Source organism: Polypterus senegalus, chromosome 2 (assembly GCF_016835505.1).
Source record: "Polypterus senegalus isolate Bchr_013 chromosome 2, ASM1683550v1, whole genome shotgun sequence".
Taxonomy (NCBI): Eukaryota; Metazoa; Chordata; class Cladistia; order Polypteriformes; family Polypteridae; genus Polypterus; species Polypterus senegalus.
In genome coordinates this window covers 154,014,235-154,037,281 of record NC_053155.1, presented here as the reverse complement: position 1 = coordinate 154,037,281, position 23,047 = coordinate 154,014,235, and the positions used below count along the sequence as shown (strand labels likewise).

The 23,047-nt window shown below is 39.8% G+C and overlaps 1 protein-coding gene across 1 annotated transcript in view; it reads right to left on the bottom strand.

Annotated features, from left to right (window-relative positions):
- The window catches only part of dcbld2 (discoidin, CUB and LCCL domain containing 2), a 140,481-nt gene that overhangs the window by 7,171 nt on the left and 110,263 nt on the right, over nt 1-23,047 (bottom strand). Inside the window, exons 9-13 of the mRNA XM_039744866.1 lie at nt 18,559-18,683; nt 17,805-17,952; nt 15,876-15,995; nt 14,480-14,573; nt 9,677-9,726 (exon numbers count right to left, since the gene is read on the bottom strand). Of these exons, the coding sequence (XP_039600800.1) occupies nt 9,677-9,726; nt 14,480-14,573; nt 15,876-15,995; nt 17,805-17,952; nt 18,559-18,683 (537 nt within the window). The remainder of the gene's footprint in view (nt 1-9,676; nt 9,727-14,479; nt 14,574-15,875; nt 15,996-17,804; nt 17,953-18,558; nt 18,684-23,047) is intronic.

The window sequence follows — 23,047 nt, the reverse complement described above, 5'->3', positions numbered from 1 at the left end:
CACAAATGCTGGCTTGGAGAGCAGATGGGGATAGTAAAGCACCTGAGGGATCTGTTCTGTCTTTTCATGATAGTGTTGAAGGTGATAACCAGAGTACGAGAGAAGTGTGTGGAAGGATTGCCATGGGAGCTCTTGTATGCTGATGAGCTTGCATTAATAACAAAATCTGAAGTGGAACTGAAGGAGAAAATAGAAAATACTGAAACAGAAAGCTATTTTGGAGGCAAAAGATTTTAAAGTAAATGAAGGAAACACCAAGGTGATGATAGGAGGCAAAGGGTCAAGAGACAAAGAAGATGGGGTACAACGCCAAGTACAGGATATTGTCAAGCTTGGGTAGTAGAGTTGCACAGGACACAGAGTTTATAAGAAAGATTAAATGTATTTAACCGACAGAAGAGTGTATTCAACAGGAGTTTCTTTGGCACACAAGTGCACAGGTAACAACTGGCAAATGACAAGCTCCAGCTCCACCCTTCATCTTAAAAGAACACAAAGTCTTCCGTCGAGCAGGTTCATTGTTTCAGAAGCAGCAGCAGGAACAGACGTGGTTGCGGGAAGAAAGGACATAAGAGTGAGCAATTGGCTGTCCAGGGCTCTGTCCTTTAAATAATCGTGCGAGAAGCTTGTTACGCAATAAGAGAGCAAAGCCGTAGCTGATCTCGTAAAAGAGCTGGTAAAGTGTGTTCGTTTCCCAGTGAAATACTGTTTAGGCAGGGGTTTGAGAGGGGCAGTCATGTTTCCCTGCCATTGGTTTACAGTAATCCCTCGCTATATCGCGCTTCAACTTTCGCAGCTTCACTCTATCGCGGATTTTATATGTAAGCATAACTAAATATATAACACAGATTTTTCGCTGCTTCGCGGGTTCTACGGACAATGTGTCTTTTTACTTCCTGTACATGCTTCCTCAGTTGGTTTGCCCAGTTGATTTCATACAAGGGACGCTATTGGCGGATGACTGAGAAGCTAACCAATCAGAGCACGCAGTTAAGTTCCTGTGTGCTGAATGCAGTGTTAACCAGGAAGTCTCGTCTCGCTCATTCAGCATCAATTTCGCTCTGTAAAGAGTTAACTTTTGTGCTCTTTTGTGTTTATCTTTGTGCATAGTCAAGCCCTTCATTATGGCTCCAAAACGATCTGCTTGAAAAGGTAAACGTTTTGCATTTGTTGAAGGAAGGGAAAATCTACACCGCTGTAGGACGCCATTACAGCAATGAAGCTACGATTCTTTTTATTTAAAAGTAGGAAAGGAATATAAGATCTACGGCCGCAGTGTCCTTTAAACCAGGGTGCAAAACGAGTTGTAAATGGATGTAATAATGCAGTAGTCTGGATGGAATCATGCTTTAGGGATTTGGATTGAAGACTGCCAAAAGAAGAACAACGGCAGTGCTACGCAATCACCTGAAGTGGCTCCTTTAAGGGCTGTAATGCTCTCCTTTGTTATGCAGTAAAATTAAACTCATTGTTATCAGACAAGTCATCGTGTCATTGTTGGTGAGTAAGCATAATTAATTTTCTACTTACAGTACTTAGTACATGTACTATGTTTAGTGTCACTGTACACACATTTACTGTATACTATTTTTCTTGCATTGTACGTATTTATTGCTGGTGGCCTGTCTATCGTAATGGCTGTACCATATGTGATATCGGAGACACTCGATATCTTTAAAATAATATTTAGATTTTACTCTATATAAACAGTGTGTTTATATACATAATTTCAATGAATCTTACCTAATATCTAAGAGAATACAAAGGGATTATGCCGTATAACTCTGCGGGGAATATTTATAAACAGTGTGGGAGAGTTTCTAAGGGCTTAAAATATATAAAAATAACCATACAAATATATGGTTTCTACTTTGCGGATTTTCACCTATCGCCGAGGGGTCTGGAACGCAACCCCCGTGATCGAGGAGGGATTACTGTACTATTCTTGCAGCTAGGAGAGCATCAGCGGCAGCAACCAGCGTTACATGGTAGGAATATGGAGCACAGGAGCCGCCGTCTTGGAAAACCACTGCCACATAGTCACAACAGATGTTGACAGAAACTCAGTTCAACGCATGGGTTGTCAGAAGTGGGTGCATGAAAAATGTGGAGGTGTAAAAGGTAGCCTGCAAAGTGAGTGTAAGTTTGTAAAAGAGAGGTGAAGAATGCTGATGTAAACAGTGTAAGTTTGGATATTGGAAATTGTTCAATTATTGCTATGAAGAAAGATGGGAAGATCTGCTACTTAGGGTGAGATGATGAGTGCAGAGTGAGGTGTGCATATAAGGGGTGAGGGGGCATGAAAAATTCTCATAGCTGACTGCTAAGGGAACCATGCTGACTTGAAAGGGCAAAGTTTATGAAAGCAGTGTAAGGAGTGGCCTGTTAAATTGGACTGACATGGCCAATGAACACAGAATATAAAATTAAGCAAGAATGGACAGTGAGGAGGATGATCAGATAAATGCATCAACTATCACAGAGTTGAAGGAATATGAATGCTGACATTAGACAGAGAGAGAATACATTTTGGCTTTTTATAGAACCACTTTAAATAAATACATACAAATAGGTAGATGAATAAATAACTAAATAAATACATACATAAACTTTGGTCTGAGCAAAGAAAAATCTTCTGACTTGTCTGTCAGCCACAGTGAGGCATTACACAGGCATACTGGTGTTTATATAAAGGAGCCCCAATAACTTTTCTTGGCATACTTCTGTTGAATGACTCTTTGGCTGAAATTACTCAGTTTTAGTGTGCCAGAGAGAGAATGTTCAGAATTGTTTACAATGACACTCCATTTTGTTTTAATGCTCTACTCTGCTACTACCTCCAGAGGGTCCAGAGCTTGTCCTTCTAATTAGCTTGTTGATTTGGTGGGTCTGTCCTGAAATTATGCTAATGGCCCAACACACCATAGTATAAAATTTGCAATAGCCATCACAGAGTGGTAGAAGAGGTGAATGATGCCACTTCCAACATTAAAGGAACATAGTTTCCTTGGGAATAAGAGTCTGCTACCTTTGCTTGTACATTTCCTCTGTGTTCAGAGAACAGTCTAACCTGTTATTAATGTGTACCCAAAGTACTTGCAGGAGTGGACCACTTCTACATCCACTCCTTTAATAGTGACCAGACACAGAGGTCCTTTGGTGCAGTGAAAGTCATTAACCAGTTCCTTGGTTTTGTTGATGTTAATTCTCTTTGCACCAAGAAAACAAACTTCTCCAACTGACTCCTATACTCTGCCTCATCCCCTTTATCAATATACCCCATAAGTGCAGAATCATCTGTGAATTTCCGCAAGTGACATGACCTTGTGTTATATTTATAGTCTGAGGTGTACAGAGTGAAGAGAAATGGAGACAGAATTGTTCCTTGTGGTGTTCCAGGGTTGCTCACATCCATATCAGAAATACAGTCCTTGAATCTCACAAACTGGAGTCAGTCTGACGGGTAGTCCATTTTCCAGGACACACGCTCATCCACCTCTATATTTCGGCGTGTACTCCTTAAAAGGTATGGCTGGATGGTATTGAAGGCACTGGAGGAATATTTAAAAAAATATAATCCTCACAGTGCTGCTATTTTTGTCCAGGTGAAAATAGGCTTTGTGGACCAGATAGATAATTACATCTTCCATTCTAATCTTTGCCTGTTAGGCAAACTGCAGCAGTAGGTCCAGTGGTCTACCACGACAGGACTCATAGTCCAGGATCAGACACTCAAAGGATGATGTAGAGACAATAGGTGTTATGGCCACACATACAGTATGTGGAGCAAAAGTCTGTGTATAACTGGGTGAAAAGGTACAGTGAGATGGAGAAGATGATGGGGTTGATGTCAAGAGGGAGAAGACTTGGCTGGAGGAGGTGTTAGATAATATGAAAAGTATGGGTCTCATCCCAAAGAATCAACAAAACCACATACATTAGAAGAAAAAGATTTGAGGGGCTGAACTGGTTAACCTCGATAAACCCAGAATTAAACCAAGGATGTTGATGATGACAAAGCAGATGATAAGCAGACTTCAGAAAACAGCTCTTGCACTGAGCAGGTGCTTTTTTCTGCAACACATTAAAAAATGTTGCCTATGCTTAAAAAAAAAAATCTGCTTCTGGAGTGCAAGTATTAAATAAATCTAACATTTTTTTAAATCCCTAATTTTTATTACAAATTAGGAACTTTATTATGCCAGTCAATCAAAACTCGCCTGAAATGTAATACTAAAGCATCTGTTACTGAAATATTGGTAAGTGTCCCAGTGTGATTTAACCCTTTAAACCCCGCCCCATTAGATATCAGGAGTATCCCAAGATAGCCAATTAATTTGACTACTGCAGCTGTCTTGGTCAGAGAAGCAAGAAATTAAAAAAACTGAATGCTTTGTTTTTGAATTAAACAGCAACATCAAAGGCTCTAACCTTGAGATAAAAACTCGTCATTTATAACAGTAAAAAAAAAAAAGCAATATATGAAAAAGCAAACAGATGTTACTGTAAATGTCTTCCTGCTTGTTAGCTCTTACAAGTTTTCAAACAATGTTAATGTCAGTCCACTGACTGAGAAACAAGGCAATGTTTTATATCAGTATTTCATGGAGTGCACAAATCTCAGGACTGTATAAGTATCCTAATGTATATGCTATGAAGGAATATAGCTGCATGAAATAACATTTAAAAACGCAATAAAGTAATTTGTAATATTTGGAGATAGTTGCTTCAACATGTATTTGTAATAACTCAAAATTGATTGATTTTCTGGGAGTGAAGTGGAGTTTTAGAGTGGAAATAATAGATCCTTATTTGGAACACAAGCATTTCATGTGTGTTCCGTTTCTACAGTAATCTGTGTAAACGCATTTTTAAAACAGAAACATTTTTCATATTCTAGTAGTAAATGACAAAATGTTGACATAAACTATATAATGTATGAAGCCTGAAGTCCAAATATCAAAGAAACACTTCCACAAAAGGTACAAATATAACAGAACAAATGCGCTTTTATTCTAAAGTGTAACTGCAGAAAAAAAAAGCCGCTTTAGCAGGCCATACTGACGCATATTCACTACAACTGGCGCAGTGGCGTAAAGGTATCAGCTGCTGACTGGTAATGAAAAGGTCACGAGTTTAGTCCCTCACGACTCCGTTTTGAGAAGTAAACTGATCTTATTCTTACTATTTTAGAATAAAAACATACATCTGATTTCAGTCTGTAACAGCCGGTGTAATTTATACTTGTAAAGGTTAGCTTTGTTTTTTTTTATTCACTTTTCATTCTCTCAGTCGCGTTCAGGATCCTTCCCTATAAATCGGACACTGCTGTTTCACATAAAGACGTGCTATAGCTCTGCAGTGTATCACGATACATTCTCTTACCAATGCTAGCAAAATGAAGTGTCTGCATGAACATTTTGTGGCATTACACATGTATTTTTTGAGCATGTCCGTGCCAAAGAAATAACATTCGAGCTATAGAGTGCGTTTATGTGAAAAATTGGACTACATAAAGATGTGCTACAGCTCAAATGTTATTTATTTGGAGACGTGCTATAGCTCGAATGTTATTTATTTGGATCACGTAAAGACACCTTATAGCTCGAATGTTATTTATTGGAGACGCGCTATAGCTCGAATGTTATTTATTTGGAGACGTGCTATAGCTTGAATGTTATTTATTTGGCACGGACATGAAAAAAAAAAGTGGTCCCCTGAGGCAGAGCAGGCTCTGAGATACTGCTTTGGAACTACAGACTGGGATATCCTGCTGGGGTCACATAGTGAGAAAACTGAAGAGGCTGTTGACTGCACAACTGATTACATCAACTTCTGTATGGACATTTTAGTTCCAGTAAGAACAGTACGCTGCTATGCTAACAACAAGCCATGGATTACAAGTGACATCAAAGGCCTTTTGAACCAGAAGGGCTTTTAAAGAGAGTGATCAGCATGAGCTCAAGCACGTGCAGAAGGAACTCCGAGTCCAGCTTAGGGTGGCGAAAGAGCAGTACAGGAGAAATCTGGAGCAGAAGCTGCAAAATAACAGCATGAAGGAAGTGTGGGATGGGATGAAGATTATCACTGGCTGCAGCTCGAGACAGACATGGAGAGAGCAAACCAAATGAACAACTTCTTTAATAGGTTTGATCACCCTAACCCACTCTCACCTCGGAGTACTGCATCCTCCAAACATCCTTTTGTTGATACCAGCATAGGTGAGACATCCCCACCCACAATTACAGCAGCCCATGTGAGTAGAGAGCTGAGAAGACTTTGTGCCAGCAAAGCAGTGGGTCCAGATGGTGTATCCCCACGACTGCTGAAGGCCTGTGCGTTGGAACTGGGGAGTCCTCTACAGCGCATCTTCAACCTGAGCCTGGAACAGGGGAGAGTCCCAAGGCTTTGGAAAACATCTTATATCACCCCAGTCCCAAAGGTATCATGTCCTAGTGAGCTAAATGACTTCCGGCCTGTTGCTCTGACGTCACATCTGATGAAGACCATGAAGCGGCTGCTGCTTCACCACCTGAGGCCACAGATCCGCCATGCTTTCGACCCTCTGCAGTTCGCATACCAGGAGAAGGTGGGAGCGGAGGATGCCATAATCTATATGCTACACCGATCCCTCTCCCACTTGGACAGAGGCAGTGGTGCTGTAAGAATGATGTTTTTGGACTTCTCTAGCGCCTTCAACACCATCCAACCTCTGCTCCTTAGAGACAAGCATACTGAGTAGACTCACACCTGGTGGTATGGATCGTAGACTATCAATATGTGCGTCTTGGGAACTGCAGGTCTGACATTGTGGTCAGCAACACAGGAGAGCTGCAGGGGACTGTACTTTCTCCGGTCCTGTTCAGCCTATCAGACTTCCAATACGACTCGGAGTCCTGCCACGTGCAAAAGTTCACTGATGACACTGCTATTGTGGGCTGCATCAGGAGTGGGCAGGAGGAGGAGTACAGGAAGCTAATCAAAGACTTTGTTAAATGGTGCGACTTAAACCACTTACAGCTTAACACCAGCAAGACCAAGGAGCTGGTAGTGGATTTTAGGAGGCCCAGGCCCCTCATGGACCCTGTGATCATCAGAGGTGACTGTGTGCAGAGGGTGCAGACCTATAAATATCTGGGAGTGCAGCTAGGTGACAAATTAGTCTGGACTGCCAATACCCATGCTCTGTGTAAGAAAGTTCAGAGCCGACTATACTTTCTTAGAAGGTTGGCGTCCTTCAACATCTACAATAAGATGCTGCAGGTGTTCTACCAGACAGTTGTGGCGAGTGCCCTCTTCTACGTGGTGGTGTGCTGGGGAGGCAGCATAAAGATGAACGATGCCTCACGCCTGGACAAACTTGTTAAGAAGGCAGGCTGTATTGTAGGAGTAAAGTTGGACAGTTTAACATCTGTGGCAGAGTGACAGGCATTAAGCAAACTCCTGTCAATCATGAAGAATCCACTGCATCCACTGAACAGTGTCATTTCCAGGCAGAAGAGTAGCTTCAGTCACAGACTTTTGTCACTGTCTTGCTCCACTGACAGACTGAGGAGATCGTTCCTCCCCCACACTATGCGACTCTTCAGTTCCACCCGGGGAAGTAAATGCTACCATTACTCAAAGTTATTGTCTGCTTTTACATGCTTTTTTTTATTACTATTTCATATTGTTTTTTTGTATCCGTATACTGCTGCTGGATTATGTGAATTTCCCCTTGGGATTAATAAAGTATCTATCTATCTACACACCTGAAAGAAAGAGACAATATATGTGAAAACATCATCGCACTAATGCAGTATTATTTGAAAACGAACAGCGTCAGATTGGGTTTGAACTTATGCTGTCACTGTTACTTAGAGTCAGATCAGGCGCTTATTCAGTGCACGGAAGAACATGCAGGTGGCCAGTTGCTGTGTGCTACATACAACACGCTGGCGGTGATCAACGCACATTTTAAAAAAAAGCTTGTCATAGTACAAGCAACCGGCCACCTGTGTGATCCTGCCGCACTGAATAAGCTCACGCCTTCTGGTGCACGATGTCAGCGCAGTAGCAGAATAAAAAGGAGACAAATACATGTGGCATTTTGAAGAAATCGTTTTATGACCTGAATAGTACCAATCAGAAAACATTGTTGCACTAATGCAATATTATTTGAAAACGAACAGCGTCAGATCAGCTGTAAAAGTATGGCATTTCTAAATGTTTGCTTTTTTTCAGTCTGATTCTCTCAGTCAGACTGTATATTTGTCTCTTATTCAGTGCACTTATTCAGTGCGCGCAAGAACATGCAGGTGGCCAGATGATCACCGCCAGCATGTTGTAGCACACAGCAACGCACATTTTAAAAAAAAGAAAGAGACAAATATGTGATGTTTTGAAGAAATCATTTTATGACACGATTTACCTTTATTTATTTACTTACTTTCTAAAGCCTAAAGTCACAAGTAGTGTGCAGAGGGCATGCTCAGAAATGTGTGTAATACCATGAAAAGTGCCTGCTGACACTTTAGTATGCAAGCAATGGTATGTGCATTCTTGCTCCGATGTAGAAGGGAGCTGAGTTTACCTCTGTTATAGCGCGTCTATGTGAAAACAGCAGTGTCAGATGCGGGGGTGAGGTGTGTTTGGGCTTGTGAATGCGGCTGAGATAATAAAACTGAATTAAAAAAAAACAAAGCTAACCTTTACAATTATCATAAATTACACCGCCTGTTACAGACTGAAATCAAATGTATGTTTTTATTCTAAAATAGTAAGACTAAGAGCAGTTTACTTCTCAAAACGGAGTTGTGCAATATCGAACTCGTGACCTTTTGATTCCCAGTCAGCAGCTGATTCTATTGCGCCACGGAGGAAGTCATAATAAATGGGTGTCAAAAGTCGCATGTTAAGGCGGCTTTTTTTTCTGCAGTTATATTTTTGAATAAAACCGCAATTGTTGTGTTATATTTGTACCTTTTGTGAAAGTGTTTCTTTGATATTTGGACTTCAGGCTACATACATTATATAGTTTATGCCTACATTTTTTTCCATCTACTACTAGAATATAAAAAAGTTTCTGTTTTAACAATGTGTTTACACAGATTACTGTAGAAACGGAACAGACATGAACTGCGTGTGTTTCAAACAACTATTTATTATTTCCACTCAAACTCCACTTCACTCCCAGAAAATCAATCAAGGCATGAGCTGGGAGAAGTTTTTGCACGTTCTAAGTCAGTGGGGGGAAGGAATAGCTGGCTGCTTGCAGCCTGAGTTTATAAGCACATTTAGATGACAAAAAACGGTGGTGGAGAGCTGTGAACGGTTTTAAGAAGCGATTTAAGGTGGGACGGATCTACGAGTTTTTTCGTAGGCTCTGGTAATTCTAGTGTTAAAACACTTAGTCACTATAAACAAAGTATTTTTTTTTTTTTTAAGTTGTAATTATTGCTAAGCCTGACATAATCCTATAATTTTTTTCTTCAGTGTTGGTTTTCTTATTACTTAATTAATATATATAAAGCACTAGCTAGTGGACAGACTTAGTCCATATATTTATAGATTTAAGAACAACAATTTTAAAAATGATGTTTTTAAATTATCTAAAAGAGCTTAAGGATGACAGTAAAGAGGAGATTTGTTAGCACACAGTATATTGAGATGTACCTCTGCCATTATACTTTCTCACCTGTGCGGTCCCAGTATGGTATGTCATAGGTTCCTTCTGCAGTCTTTTTCCTATAAATTGAAAGAAAAAAAAATTTGCATGTCAGCACAAGGTAATACTTCTATAAAAGTAATGAAAAATCCTCTTTTTTGACCACATGGAAGAGGCTTGATAGGAATGGGAACAAATCACACACTGTCAAACAGTTTTTATAAATTAATATCAACTTCAGTTAAGTAAAAAAATGATGAGGCAAAGACATCAAAGCTTCATGACTGTCTAATTGCACACATTAGAATATACAGTGGAGGAAATAATTATTTGACCCCTCACTGATTTTGTAAGTTTGTCCAATGACAAAGAAATGAAAAGTCTCAGAACAGTATCATTTCAATGGTAGGTTTATTTCAACAGTGGCAGATTGCACATCAAAAGGAAAATCGAAAAAATATCTTTAAATAAAAGATAGAAATTGATCTGCATTTCATTGAGGGAAATAAGTTTTTGAACCCTCTAACAAAAAAAGACTTAATACTTAGTGGAAAAACCCTTGTTTGCAAGCACAGAGGTCAAACGTTTCTTGTAATTGATGACCAAGTTTGCACATTTTAGGAGGAATGTTGGTCCACTCCTCTTTGCAGATCATCTCTAAATCCCTAAGGTTTGAGGCTGTCTCTGTGCTACTCTGAGCTTGAGCTCCCTCCATAGGTTTTCTATTGGATTAAGGTCCGGAGACTGACTAGGCCACTCCATGACCTTAATGTGCTTCTTCTTGAGCCACTCCTTTGTTGCCTTTGCTGTATGTTTTGGGTCATTGTCGTGCTGGAACACCCATCCACGACCCATTTTCAGTTTCCTGGCAGAGGGAAGGAGATTGTCGCTCAGGATTTCACGATACATGGCTCCGTCCATTTTCCCGTTAATGCGATTAAGTTGTCCTGTGCCCTTAGCAGAAAAACACCCCCAAAGCAAAATGTTTCCACCCCCATGCTTGACGGTGGGGACGGTGTTTTGGGGTCATAGGCAGCATTTTCTTCCTCCAAACACAGCGAGTTGAGTTAATGCCAAAGAGCTCTATTTTGGTCTCATCAGACCACAGCACCTTCTCCCAGTCACTCTCTGAATCATTCAGGTGTTCACTGGCAAACTTCAGACGGGCCTGCACATGTGCCTTCTTGAGCAGGGGACCTTGAGCCCTGCAGGATTTTAATCCATTGCGGTGTAATGTGTTTCCAATGGTTTTCTTGGTGACTGTGGTCCCTGCTAATTTGAGGTCATTAACTAACTCCTCCCGTGTAGTTCTAGGATTCTTTTTCACCTTTCTCAGAACCATTGACACCCCACGAGGTGAGATCTTGCGTGGAGCCCCAGAGCGAGGTCGATTGATGGTCATTTTGTGCTCCTTCCATTTTGAACAATCGCCAACAGTTGTCACCTTCTCTCCCAGCTTCTTGCTAATGGTTTTGTAGCCCATTCCAGCCTTGTGCAGGTCTACAATTTTGTCTCTGACATCCTTGGACAGCTCTTTGGTCTTTCCCATGTTGTAGAGTGTGGAGTCTGCTTGATTGATTGATTCTGTGGACAGGTGTCTTTTATACAGGTGACTAGTTAAGACAGGTGTCCTTAATGAGGGTGACTAATTGAGTAGAAGTGTCTAACCACTCTGTGGGAGCCAGAACTCTTAATGGTTGGTAGGGGTTCAAAACTTATTTCCCTCAATGAAATGCAAATCAATTTCTATCTTTTATTTAAAGTTATTTTTTCGATTTTCCTTTTGATGTGCAATCTGCCACTGTTGAAATAAACCTACCATTGAAATGATACTGTTCTGAGACTTTTCATTTCTTTGTCATTGGACAAACTTACAAAATCAGTGAGGGGTCAAATAATTATTTCCTCCACTGTATGCAAAACTGCAACCACTAAGAAGCCATGCAGTAAACAAACAAAGAAGAATAAGACTATTAACCTCCTTAGCGTTGCATTTTATTCCAAAAAAACACGTAAAAAGTGTTGCATTTTTAGGCATGAAAAATTACGTATTTATTAAATCTCAAAAACGTAATAGATACAAATAATAGTAATGATAAAAATAATATGAAATGAACAATAATAACAAAAATAATAAAAGTAATAATACTACTAATTACTGATGCCAAAGCAGTATAAAATCTCAAAATTAGTCTTTTGTGTAGTAATCTTAAAGCATGGTGGAAGACGCAATCCAACGTCACAACAATAAAAATAGTCGGGACAATAATAGCATGTTTCTTTTTGGATTTTCTTCCCAGATTTATCGGTTTTTGAACTGCACACTGCACTAGTATAAGTTGGATTCTGTTTTTTTCTGTTGGTAGTATATAATCAATAAAATGTCTACCAATAAAACGCTCTGATTGATCTGCAATGTGCTGGGTCAACCGCTCCTCTTTAGTGGTAGTATGGATGGGTGATGTGTGGCAACGATTTGTTCAAGCTGCTTCTTCTTTGTATAAAACAAATGCATTCCAAATGCACTGTTCCACCAGATAACAAAATACCTTTTTGTAATATTTCTTTTGCTGCCTCCTCATAACAGGATAGAAAGTCAATACTTGATCCGCAAGATCTATGCTGCCTATCGTGCTATTGTAGTCGACCACAGCACAATGCTTCATAACCTGCCTTTTGCCTGTACAGTGACTGCAGTTGCATTATGTACAGTGCTAAGAACACAAACATCTTTTTTGTCCTTCCATTTCAGTGCAAGCACTTTACACTCTTGCCAAGCTACTAACACACCTCGCTGTAATATAGCTCTGCCAAAGTCTTCAGGAATGCCTCGACAGTTGGGACACACTGTTCCATATGTGTCAGTCTTTGCAGCAAGATGTTAAATAGCTCTGGCGAAGTATAAAAATTGTCCATAATTACAGAGTAACCATGATCCAGTACAGCATCTATCCAAGTCAGCACTAATGATGTAGCAATGCCATACCGATTGTATTTCGAATCAAACACTGTCCCTTTTTCTGTGTACACAACCGAATTCCAGATGTATCCCATTTTAGATTCACAAAGCTCATAAAACTTTATGCGAAATCTGGATCTTTTTGACGCAATGTATTATATTCATGACAGTCTGCCCTTATAAGCCATAAGACATCACGGTCTGGAATGTAAATGCTCCAGAAGTTTGCTAAAATAGCCTGGTATATCTCCCAAATTTTCTTCAGTTTAGCTGCTAGATGGGTATTTTCATTAAAGTATTCATTGTTTAATTAATGAAAACCTACACTTGGACATAATTTGTCCAAACAACGATGTTGCCAAAATTTTGTTCTTAGACAAGCACTATCACTGTTCAGGTTTTACTACAAGTCCTTGCAATATCAATAAGCCTAAAAAGGCCCAGATATCATCAGCAGTTACTGGTTCCCATCTTTTTGCATGGGAAAACTGCTTAGGTGTATAGTTACTTGCCCAACACTGTTGTGCATAAAGATTTGTCTCAACAACAATTTTGTTGATCACGTTATCCAGGAATAACTTCATGTAAGTGAGTGGATCTTGGCTGTCAACGTCCGCTTATATTCCTGGCTGCCCCACAAAACAAGGTGGCGTTGGTTTATTTGAACAAGTGTCAACAGAGAGGCAGATGCAAAAGTCACTTTTGGATTCATCAAAATCACTTTCGGGCTCACTGTCCGCTTCACCACCTGAGGACAGATTCACTTCCTCATCACTGCTGATGAGAAGCTCCTCAACATCCTTACCATCACTACTTGTATTACTAGCAAGAGAGTGCAACACCTGGGCAGCTGAAAAACATTTCTTACGAGGTGCCATTATTATGGAGGGGGTTACTGATCACTCTTACAGGTGAGAGGATAAGACGCACTGACACCTTTGCCCAAGTGATGTTTGGACGTAACGCTTATGCAAGACCCACCTATAATGTTGCCCGAGTAACGCTTGGGACGTATGCTGACAGCACTTTCACAGCCAGAGTAATGCTCGGGTCTAACGTTAAGGAGTTTAATAACCATGCACCTGAAATTTTCAATAATGGTTTATACACACTGACCAATCAAATATTATGTGAATGATTATGTCTGTTCCCTGAGTGAAATGCATGACATAGCATTTAAGGAGCAATCTCAAAGTTAGAATGAATGCAACAAAGACAACTACAAATTAGATGCAAACTTACTTAAAAACCTGGACAACTGTCCATGTGACAAGGTATACAGATAACCAAAGAATATAACAAAAGGGAAAGTCAGATATATAGTTACCACTGATGCCTTCTTGTCATCAAAGCATATTATCTTCTTTAATTTTAAACTCAACCATAAGTGAGCAGCCAACAGCAGAAACAAGACGATCTCTAATAATAGTGCCAAGTCCACAAAACATCCTTGGCCATTCACAGAATGTGTGAGGCTTGTGGGCATCTTCTCTTATATTTTTAATACACCCACTAGTTTGGCATTCACCATTATCACTGTCCTGAGACTAGCCAGGAAGGAAAATGGCTCAAGATTTGCTCTGTCTGGTTCTGACCTTTTTTGATTGAAAAGGAAATGAAATATCTGCGAGCACCTTTAAAAACATTGCATATTACTTAAAAAATTTAATCACAAACCACACTGAATTAGCATTATATTGAGACTGTTCCATGACGTTAAGTGGTACATCTCAGATTAAAAAAGAAAAAACGAAAACTTTAAAGATAATTAAAACTTTTTCCTGTACAACATATTTGGTATGAAACTAACAAATTTTTTTTCTTTTTTACTGTAAACAGTGCATTCAGTTAATAGTAAACGTCTGTTTTCTTACCTGCTCTTCCAATGCCAAGTACAAACAATTATTAAAATGAGTATAGTCAAGGTCATAACAAGCACAGGAACAAGAACCGCTCCTAATGTTATATCTGAAAGGAATAAAGACAATATCAACAATTTTTATGGACATCAATGAGAACTGTAAAAACTAAAAATTTGCATGCAACACTGAGCAGATGCAACGCAATTATGACAAAACATGAACTGTCATTATGTTACAGTTCACAAACAATAAGCAAACCAAGACTGCAGTGATGCTGGTGTAGGTTATAAGGTAATAATGTAGTTTGGACAGTTATACCTGAATTGGATAGTTTTCTGCAAAATTTAAGTTTATTAAATGAAGCCAAACCTTTGCTTAAAAATGAGGATTGACCACTTGACCCCACTAAGATGAGCGTTAAAGATTCTCATCTGATGTGAAATTAACCATTTTCATTTTAAAACACTCGGACACTATAATTCTACAAACTAATATACAGTACATGCAACAGCAGAAACGTAACATTGCATTTTATGTTTAGTGAAAAACAGATGTAAGGGTTATTTTTCAGTGAATGATGCCAGCCATATATGCTTTCAGTATAATTAACTGAACTTCTATGAAGTCGGTAAAAGCAACTAAGCCTAAAATTTTGGAAAGAACATATACAGTACATTAAACAATGATGGTGTCAGATGTATTGTTCTTACATTTACTATGACTTTTTTAAAAATATGCTGATTTTGAAAACACATATGGACCTAATTTTGCAAGATGTTGTTCATATCATCATCTTTAGATAAAGTTTCTAGATGAAGAGGTGGGTCTAAAAGCAAGCATCAACTGCTTCGTAAATACTGCAATTTGGCACAACAAGAAATGAGTCTCAATTCATCATTTTGGGAGGGAATGATGCTCATATTTCAAACTAGTGGCAATCGGCAACACTGAGGCCTATCCATTATACTTTAACAAAGACACAGAGTCCTGTCAGTACAGATAACATTTTTCTTATTTCAGAATCAAATTTATGTAGGAACATAAGACAGCATATACTGACACTACAAGTGGCCTATGGTTAAATAATATGATGTATCCAAGAAACCAAAAAAAAATAATAATTAAAAAAATATATGATAAGACAGACAGATCCAGGGACTTTTAAATCCTACTAATTTTACTATTATTTGAAAAGAAAATGCTCCAGAAACTTTGATAGATTCATGATTTGAGGATGAGAGAAGAACAAGGAAGCAAAGAATAGTAAATGGCAAAAGAATTTAGGACTTTTTAAATCTCGATCTATACACAGTTGAAAATTTTTAAAAAGCACAAACATTAATTGACCTTAATTATTTCACACATATTACATATTATAGGTAGCTACAGAATTAAAAAAATCAAGTACCTTTTGTCCCACTTGGTGTTACAGTTGTGTTTCGGATTTCTGGAGTAAAGGTTGTTTGATCTAACTGAACAGGAAAATCAGTCCCATGTTTTGGTGGTGGAGGGTGAAAGGGAGCTCTTCCTAAAATGTACAAATAATAGTTTGTAACATGCTAATGACATTGTTTGCAAGTTAAAATTTAATCAGAAATATAGTTAAGATCTAACAATAATACTCCCAAAACCAATTAATCAAGATGAAGATGATGGGGGCTTGCTGCCTAACAGCAGCACTGGGTAGCAGGTAGGAACCAACCCTGGACAGGATATCCGTTTATTGCAGAATCCTAGGGCAGCACGGTGGCGCAGTGGTAGCGCTGCTGCTTCGCAGTTAGGAGACCCAGGTTCATTTCTCGGGTCCTACCTGCGTGGAGTTTGCATGTTCTCCCCGTGTCTGCGTGGGTTTCCTCTGGGTGCTCCGGTTTCCTCCCACAGTCCAAAGACATGCCGGTTAGGTGGATTGGCGATTCTAAATTGGCCCTAGTGTGTTCTTGGTGTGTGGGTGTGTTTGTGTGTGTCCTGCGGTGGGTTGGCACTCTGCCCAGGATTGGTTCCTGCCTTGTGCTCTGTGTTGGCTGGGATTGTCTCCAGCAGACCCCCGTGACCCTGTGTTCGGATTCAGCGGGTTGGAAAATGGATGGATGGATGGATGCAGAATCCTAGTTACACAATAACTGGAGTTCTATATCATTAATATGTGTTTAATTTCACATTGACAATTCCTACTGTAGAAAAACAGTTTATAACTTGCCATTTCCATCGGTTAATAATTAAAAAAAAACAACAAACAAACAGTGGTTTGCATTCCTGTTGTTCAGAGTATTCCAGCATTAATAGGCTGGATATTGTTAATAGTGGTATGTCATCATTCCACCATCAATGGAAACTATGCAAACTTGCTTTTTTCCACTTTGGAATTATCATCATCTCAAGTTACTAAATAGAATAATCTAAACCATCCCAGTGTAAGTGTGAGTTTTTAAATAACCAGATAACTTATTTTAAGTACAGTACTTGTGTCACTCTTTCTGATTTTGTTCAGATCTGACACTGTTTGTTATTGATAAGCTTAGAGTCTTCTATAATTAATTTAATGAAACAGAATACTCAATTCAAAACTTGTTCTGCTACAGATTGTACCAATTCTAAATTTTTTTCCAGATCTTTTTTATATTCCTTCTTTTACTGTTTTTTGATGATTTTTTAAGACACTTCCACTAGAGTAGATCTGATGCCATTATAGGAAATGAAATTTTGGGTTTAATTATTTTTGGTATAGGCTGATGAAGAGTAAAACAAACTTTAAATTTAAACTTCTTTTTGCTCATGGGCTGGTAAGTGCAAGATAAATTTAAACTCTGACATTCTTGTTTTTTAATTATTTCGGAGAAACATTCTGACCTTGCTGAAAGCAGATTTCTAAAATGCATTCTTAGTTTTTTAACATACATTTTTATTCATTGTGAAAAGGAAAAACAAAAATGTTTTTAAATTTTACTGCTATAAATTCATCCATTATTTCCCTTGAACAATCGTATAAAATCACAAGGCCATAATCAACCCAGTATGGAACACTATCTCAGGGCACAGTCATGTAAACTAGGCCAGTAGCAACTCATCCATTAACCTAACCCACAGGTGTTTCAGATGTAGTAGGAAAACCTACCTGCCCAGAGAAAAATTTGCCAACCCATCAAAAATAGCAGCCAGACTGGGAATCAGTTCCAGCATTATTTATCAGTAGTCAGAACTTGTTCCTCATAGCTGCAAAGTGCCACTCTATTTTACTGTAATAATGGCTTTAAACAGAATGACTGCACTAATATTTACATATATGGCAGAGGATTTGTGGATTTTGAAAATATTTAAATATACTTTATTTAATCCTTACCTAGGAATGGAAGACAGCCAAGAAGTTCCAGCTTCAAAGCAATTTTTTGGTGCCATTGCACAGGGTTTATTCGTATGTACCGGGCTTCAATAGGTGGAATAAAATTGTTTCTGACTTCTTGGAAATAATTAACATTTCCTTGAAATATCTGGATTAAAAAAATATTTAAATAATAATACATCTTTTCTTGTTTCTTCATAAATATTTCCATGTAACAGATGATTTCTTTTTCAGTTTATAATGCATATAAAATACTATTGACTGTTTTTCAATGCAAAAGTCATGAACTTGGCCACATGGTTAAACAACTGTATGGTTAATAAGGTCACCAAATATCAAATTATTTGTAGTAGTTTAAGAAACTAGTAGTGCTGTGATATTTTTTTCCATTCTAAAAATGTTGCACTTTATTCAGAATAAACCACGCCATTTTTATAGTATTTTACAATTGTCTTAACTTTCAAAAAAATAATCACAAATATTAAATGAATGTAATCTTAACACAAATATTAGATTAATGTATTAATATATTAAGTTTAAAACAGTCATAAATCAAAAAAATAATTAATCCAGCATATTTGGCAAACATTGTGCACTTAAGGTTTAGGTCAGCTCATGAACAGCATTGGTAGTTTGGAAGAAACCAAATGATTTCAGACAAAAGGAAAAAAAATTTAAATATAAAACATGCACACATTTTTGGCCTTATTATTAGACAGGTCCTTTGGAAGACTGGCTACATAAAATTACTTGCCTTATCTTGTTCAGAACTTGCTTCCCTAAATGTTTTCCAAGTTTCTCCATCTTCACTATAAAGCACACGATATGCAGAAACATAAAAGTAGTAGTCTGGCACTGTGGATCCAGTAGTTATGATACCTGATGAATAAATAAAAAGCTCAGTGAATGAGGAAATTTATGTGCAGGAAAAAATAATTCATAGCTAATTCACAAATACCATGATATTTTGGGAAAAAAAAACCAAAACTTTTTTTTTTTTGAGAAATGAAATTCAATCATAACCTCATTTATTTGGAATACAAAACATCCATGCAGCCAAAGGGTAAACCCTACAATGACTTAATACAGAAGGAGGTGTGGCTCTGCCTAACTTTCCATTTTATTACTGGGCGAAAAATATACAAGCCATAAAAACCTGGACATTGACACATATAGATGAACACACACAGGCTCGGTCCCCAGTAGAAACAAAATCATGCAGTACTTCTTTATATTCCTTGCTTAGTGCCCCAGTAAATACAAGTTATCGTCAATATACATCCCCAATTCCAAAAAAGTTAGGACGCTGTGTAAAATGTAAATAAAAACAGAATGCAATGATTTGCAAATCTCATAAACCCATATTTTATTCACAACAAAACACCCAAATGTTTAAAATGAGGAAAATGTACCATTTTAAGAAAAGAATAAGGTCATTTTGAATTTGATGGCAGCAACACATCTCAAAAAAGTTGGGACGGGGCCATTTTTACCACTGTGTAGTATCCCCTCTCTTCATTTAACAATAGTCTGTAAACATCCTGGGAACTGAAGAAACCAGGTGCTGGACTTTAGGGAGAGGAATGTTGTCCCATTCTTGTGTTATAGGATTCAAGCTGTTCCAACAGTCCTGGGTCATCTTTGTTGTATTTTTTGTTTCATGATGTACCAAATGTTTTCAATTGGTGAAAGGTCTCGATTGCAGGCAGGTGAATTCAGCACCCGGACTCTTCTCCTGCAAAGCCATGCTGTTGTAATGGATGCAGTATGCTGTTTGGCTTTATTGTGCTGAAATATGCAAAGCTCTTCATGAAAAAGATGTTGCGTGGATGGGCACATGTTTCCGTATAAAGTTTATATATCTTTCAGCATTGACTGTTCCTTTCCAGATGTGCACGCTATCAATTGCATATGCACTCTCATACCATTAGAGATACAGGCTTTGGAAATGTGTACCGACAATAAGCCGGATGGTCCCTTTCCTCTTTAATCCAGAGAACACTGTGTCCATGTTTTCAAAAAAGAAATTCAAATTTTGATTTGTCTGATCACAGAACAGTTTTCCCACTTTCCTCAGTCCATTTCAAATGGGCTTTGGCAAAGAGAGGATGGTGGCATTTCTGAATCATACTCGCATGTGGCTTCTTCTTTGCAGGTTTGATATGCATTTATGGATGGCATGGCAAACTGTGTGGCAGACAGTGATTTCTGGAAGTGATCCTGAGATATGCAAAGATTTCCATGACAGGAGCATATCTATTTTTAAAGCAGTGCCGCCTGAGGGCCCAATGAACACAGAGATTTCTCCAGATTCTCAGACTCTTTTGATGATATTATGCGCTATAAATAATGAGATATTCAATCTCTTTGCAATTTTCAATTGAGGAATATTATTCAGAAATTGTTCCACACTTTTTAGATGCAGTTTTCTGCAGATTGGTGAACCTTTGCCCATCTTGACTTCTGAGAGATTCTGCCTCCCTTTGATGCTCTTTTTATACCCAGTCATGTTACTGACCTATTGCCAACTAACCTAGTAAGTTGCGAAATGTTCCTCCAGCTATTACTTTTTAGTACCGCTTACCTTTACCAGCCTTCTACTGCCCCGTCCCAACTTTCTTGAGACATGCTGCTGCCATCAAATTCAAAATGACTTAATATTTTCCAGGAAATCATAAAACATTTTACTTGAATACTGTGAATAAAGTAAAGGGTTTATGAGATTTGCAAATCATTGCATTCTGTTTTTATTTACATAGTGACCCACGTTTTTGGATACAACAATCCAATTGTCCTTCATTCACTCAGAATATGGAAAAAATGGAGAAAGTACTTCAAGATAGAGAAGCTTTTATCTGTGGCATCTCTACACAATAACCACCCTTTCCCACCCTCTCAAACGTGCAAAGTTTTTAATGACTGGAAAACGAATGGGATTAAATCACTTCGAGATTGTTACACAGGTAATGTCTTTGCGTTATTTGAACAATTATACTTTAAATTTAGCATCCCATCAACACAATTTTTCCACTATTTCCAAATTAGAAGCTTTGCTAAACAAAATCTGTGCTATTTTCCTCATCTCCCACTTACTGCACTTCTACTCTGGAAGAAAATGTTGATCAGTCTTGACGACTCAGACAGTATTTCTATGATATATAAAAACATTTTAAAGTCCCTTCCTTTCAAAGATCCCAGAGTACAGTGGGAAAAGGATCTCTTACTCAGCATTTCAGAAAAGGAGTGAAAAGCAGCCATGCACAAAATTCACTCTAGCTCCATATGCACATAGCATACAATTATTCAACTTAAAAATCTTTTATCGAGCACATCTATGTGATTTAATATTGTCCAAAAATGTTCCAGTGTGAGACTGAACCTACGAACATTGCAAATGAACTCCAGCCTCATTGGGCCATATATTTTGGGTGTTCACCAAATTACCATAATCCATCCATCCATCCTCTTCCGCTTATCCGAGGTCGGGTCACGTGGGCAGCAGCTTAAGCAGAGAGGCCCAGACTTTCCTCTCCCCGGCCACTTCTTCCAGCTCTTCCGGGAGAATCCCAAGGCGTTCCCAGGCCAGCCGGGAGACATAGTCCCTCCAGCGTGTCCTGGGTCTTCCCCGGGGCTTCCTCCCGGTTGGACGTGCCCGGAACACCTCACCAGGGAGGCATCCTGATCAGATGCCCGAGCCACCTCATCTGACTCCTCTCGATGTGGAGGAGCAGCGGCTCTACTCTGAGCCCCTCCCGGATGACTGAGCTTCTCACCCTATCTTTAAGGGAAAGCCCAGACACCCTGCAGAGGAAACTCATTTCAGCCGCTTGTATTCGCGATCTCGTTCTTTCGGTCACTACCCATAGCTCATGACCATAGGTGAGGGTAGGAGCGTAGATCGACTGGTAAATTGAGAGCGCTGCCTTACGGCTCAGCTCCTTTTTCACCACGACAGACCGATGCAGAGCCCGCATCACTGCGGATGCCGCACCGATCCGCCTGTTGATCCCACGCTCCATTCTTCCCCCACTCGTGAACAAGACCCCGAGATACTTGAACTCCTCCACTTGGGGCAGGATCTCTTCCCCAACCCTGAGAGGGCACTCCACCCTTTTCCGGCTGAGGACCATGCTCTCGGATTTGGAGGTGCTGATTCTCATCCCAGCCGCTTCACACTCAGCTGCGAACCGATCCAGAGAGAGCTGAAGATCACGGCCTGATGAAGCAAACAGGACAACATCATCTGCAAAAAGCAGTGACCCAATCCTGAGTCCACCAAACCGGACCCCTTCAACACCCTGGCTGCGCCTAGAAATTCCGTCCATAAAAGTTATGAACAGAATCGGTGACAAAGGGCAGCCCTGGCGGAGTCCAACTCTCACTGGAAACGGGCTCGACTTACTGCCGGCAATGCGGAAGAAGGAGTCCTATAGGACTTTTTTGTCCTGTGGGTCTCTGGAGGCAGCTGATAGGTACCGGCAGGCCAGGCGGAACGCGGCTTCGGTTGATGCTGAGGGAAAAACTCGGGCATGGGAGGAGTTTGGAGGCCATGGAGAACGACTTTCGGACGGCTTCGAGGAGATTCTGGTCCACTGTCCGGCGTCTCAGGTGGGGGAAGCAGTGCAGTGTCAACACCGTATATAGTGGGGATGGTGCGCTGCTGACCCCGACTCGGACGTTGTGGGTCGGTGGGAGGAGTACTTCGAAGACCTGCTCAATCCCACTAACATGCCTTCCAATGAGGAAGCAGAGCCTGGGGACTCTGAGGTGGGCTCTCCCATCTCTGGGACTGAAGTCACCGAGGTGGTCAAAAAAACTCCTTGGTGGCAGGGCCCCGGGGGTGGATGAGATACGCCCGGAGTTCCTCAAGGCTCTGGATGTTGTAGGACTGTCTTGGTTGACACGTCTCTGCAGCATCGCATGGACATCGGGGACAGTGCCTCTGGATTGGCAGACGGGTGGTGGTCCCCTCTTTAAAAAGGGGGACCGGAGGGTGTGTTCCAACTATAGAGGGATCACACTCCTCAGCCTCCCTGGAAAAGTCTATCCGGGGGTTCTGGAGGGGAGGGTCCGTCAGATGGTCGAACCTTGGATTCAGGAGGAGCAGTGTGGTTTTCGCCCTGGTCGCGGAACAGTGGACCAGCTCTTCACCCTTAGCAGAGTCCTGGAGGGTGCATGGGAGTTTGCCCGACCGGTCTACATGTGTTTTGTGGACTTGGAAAAGGCATTCGACCATGTCCCTC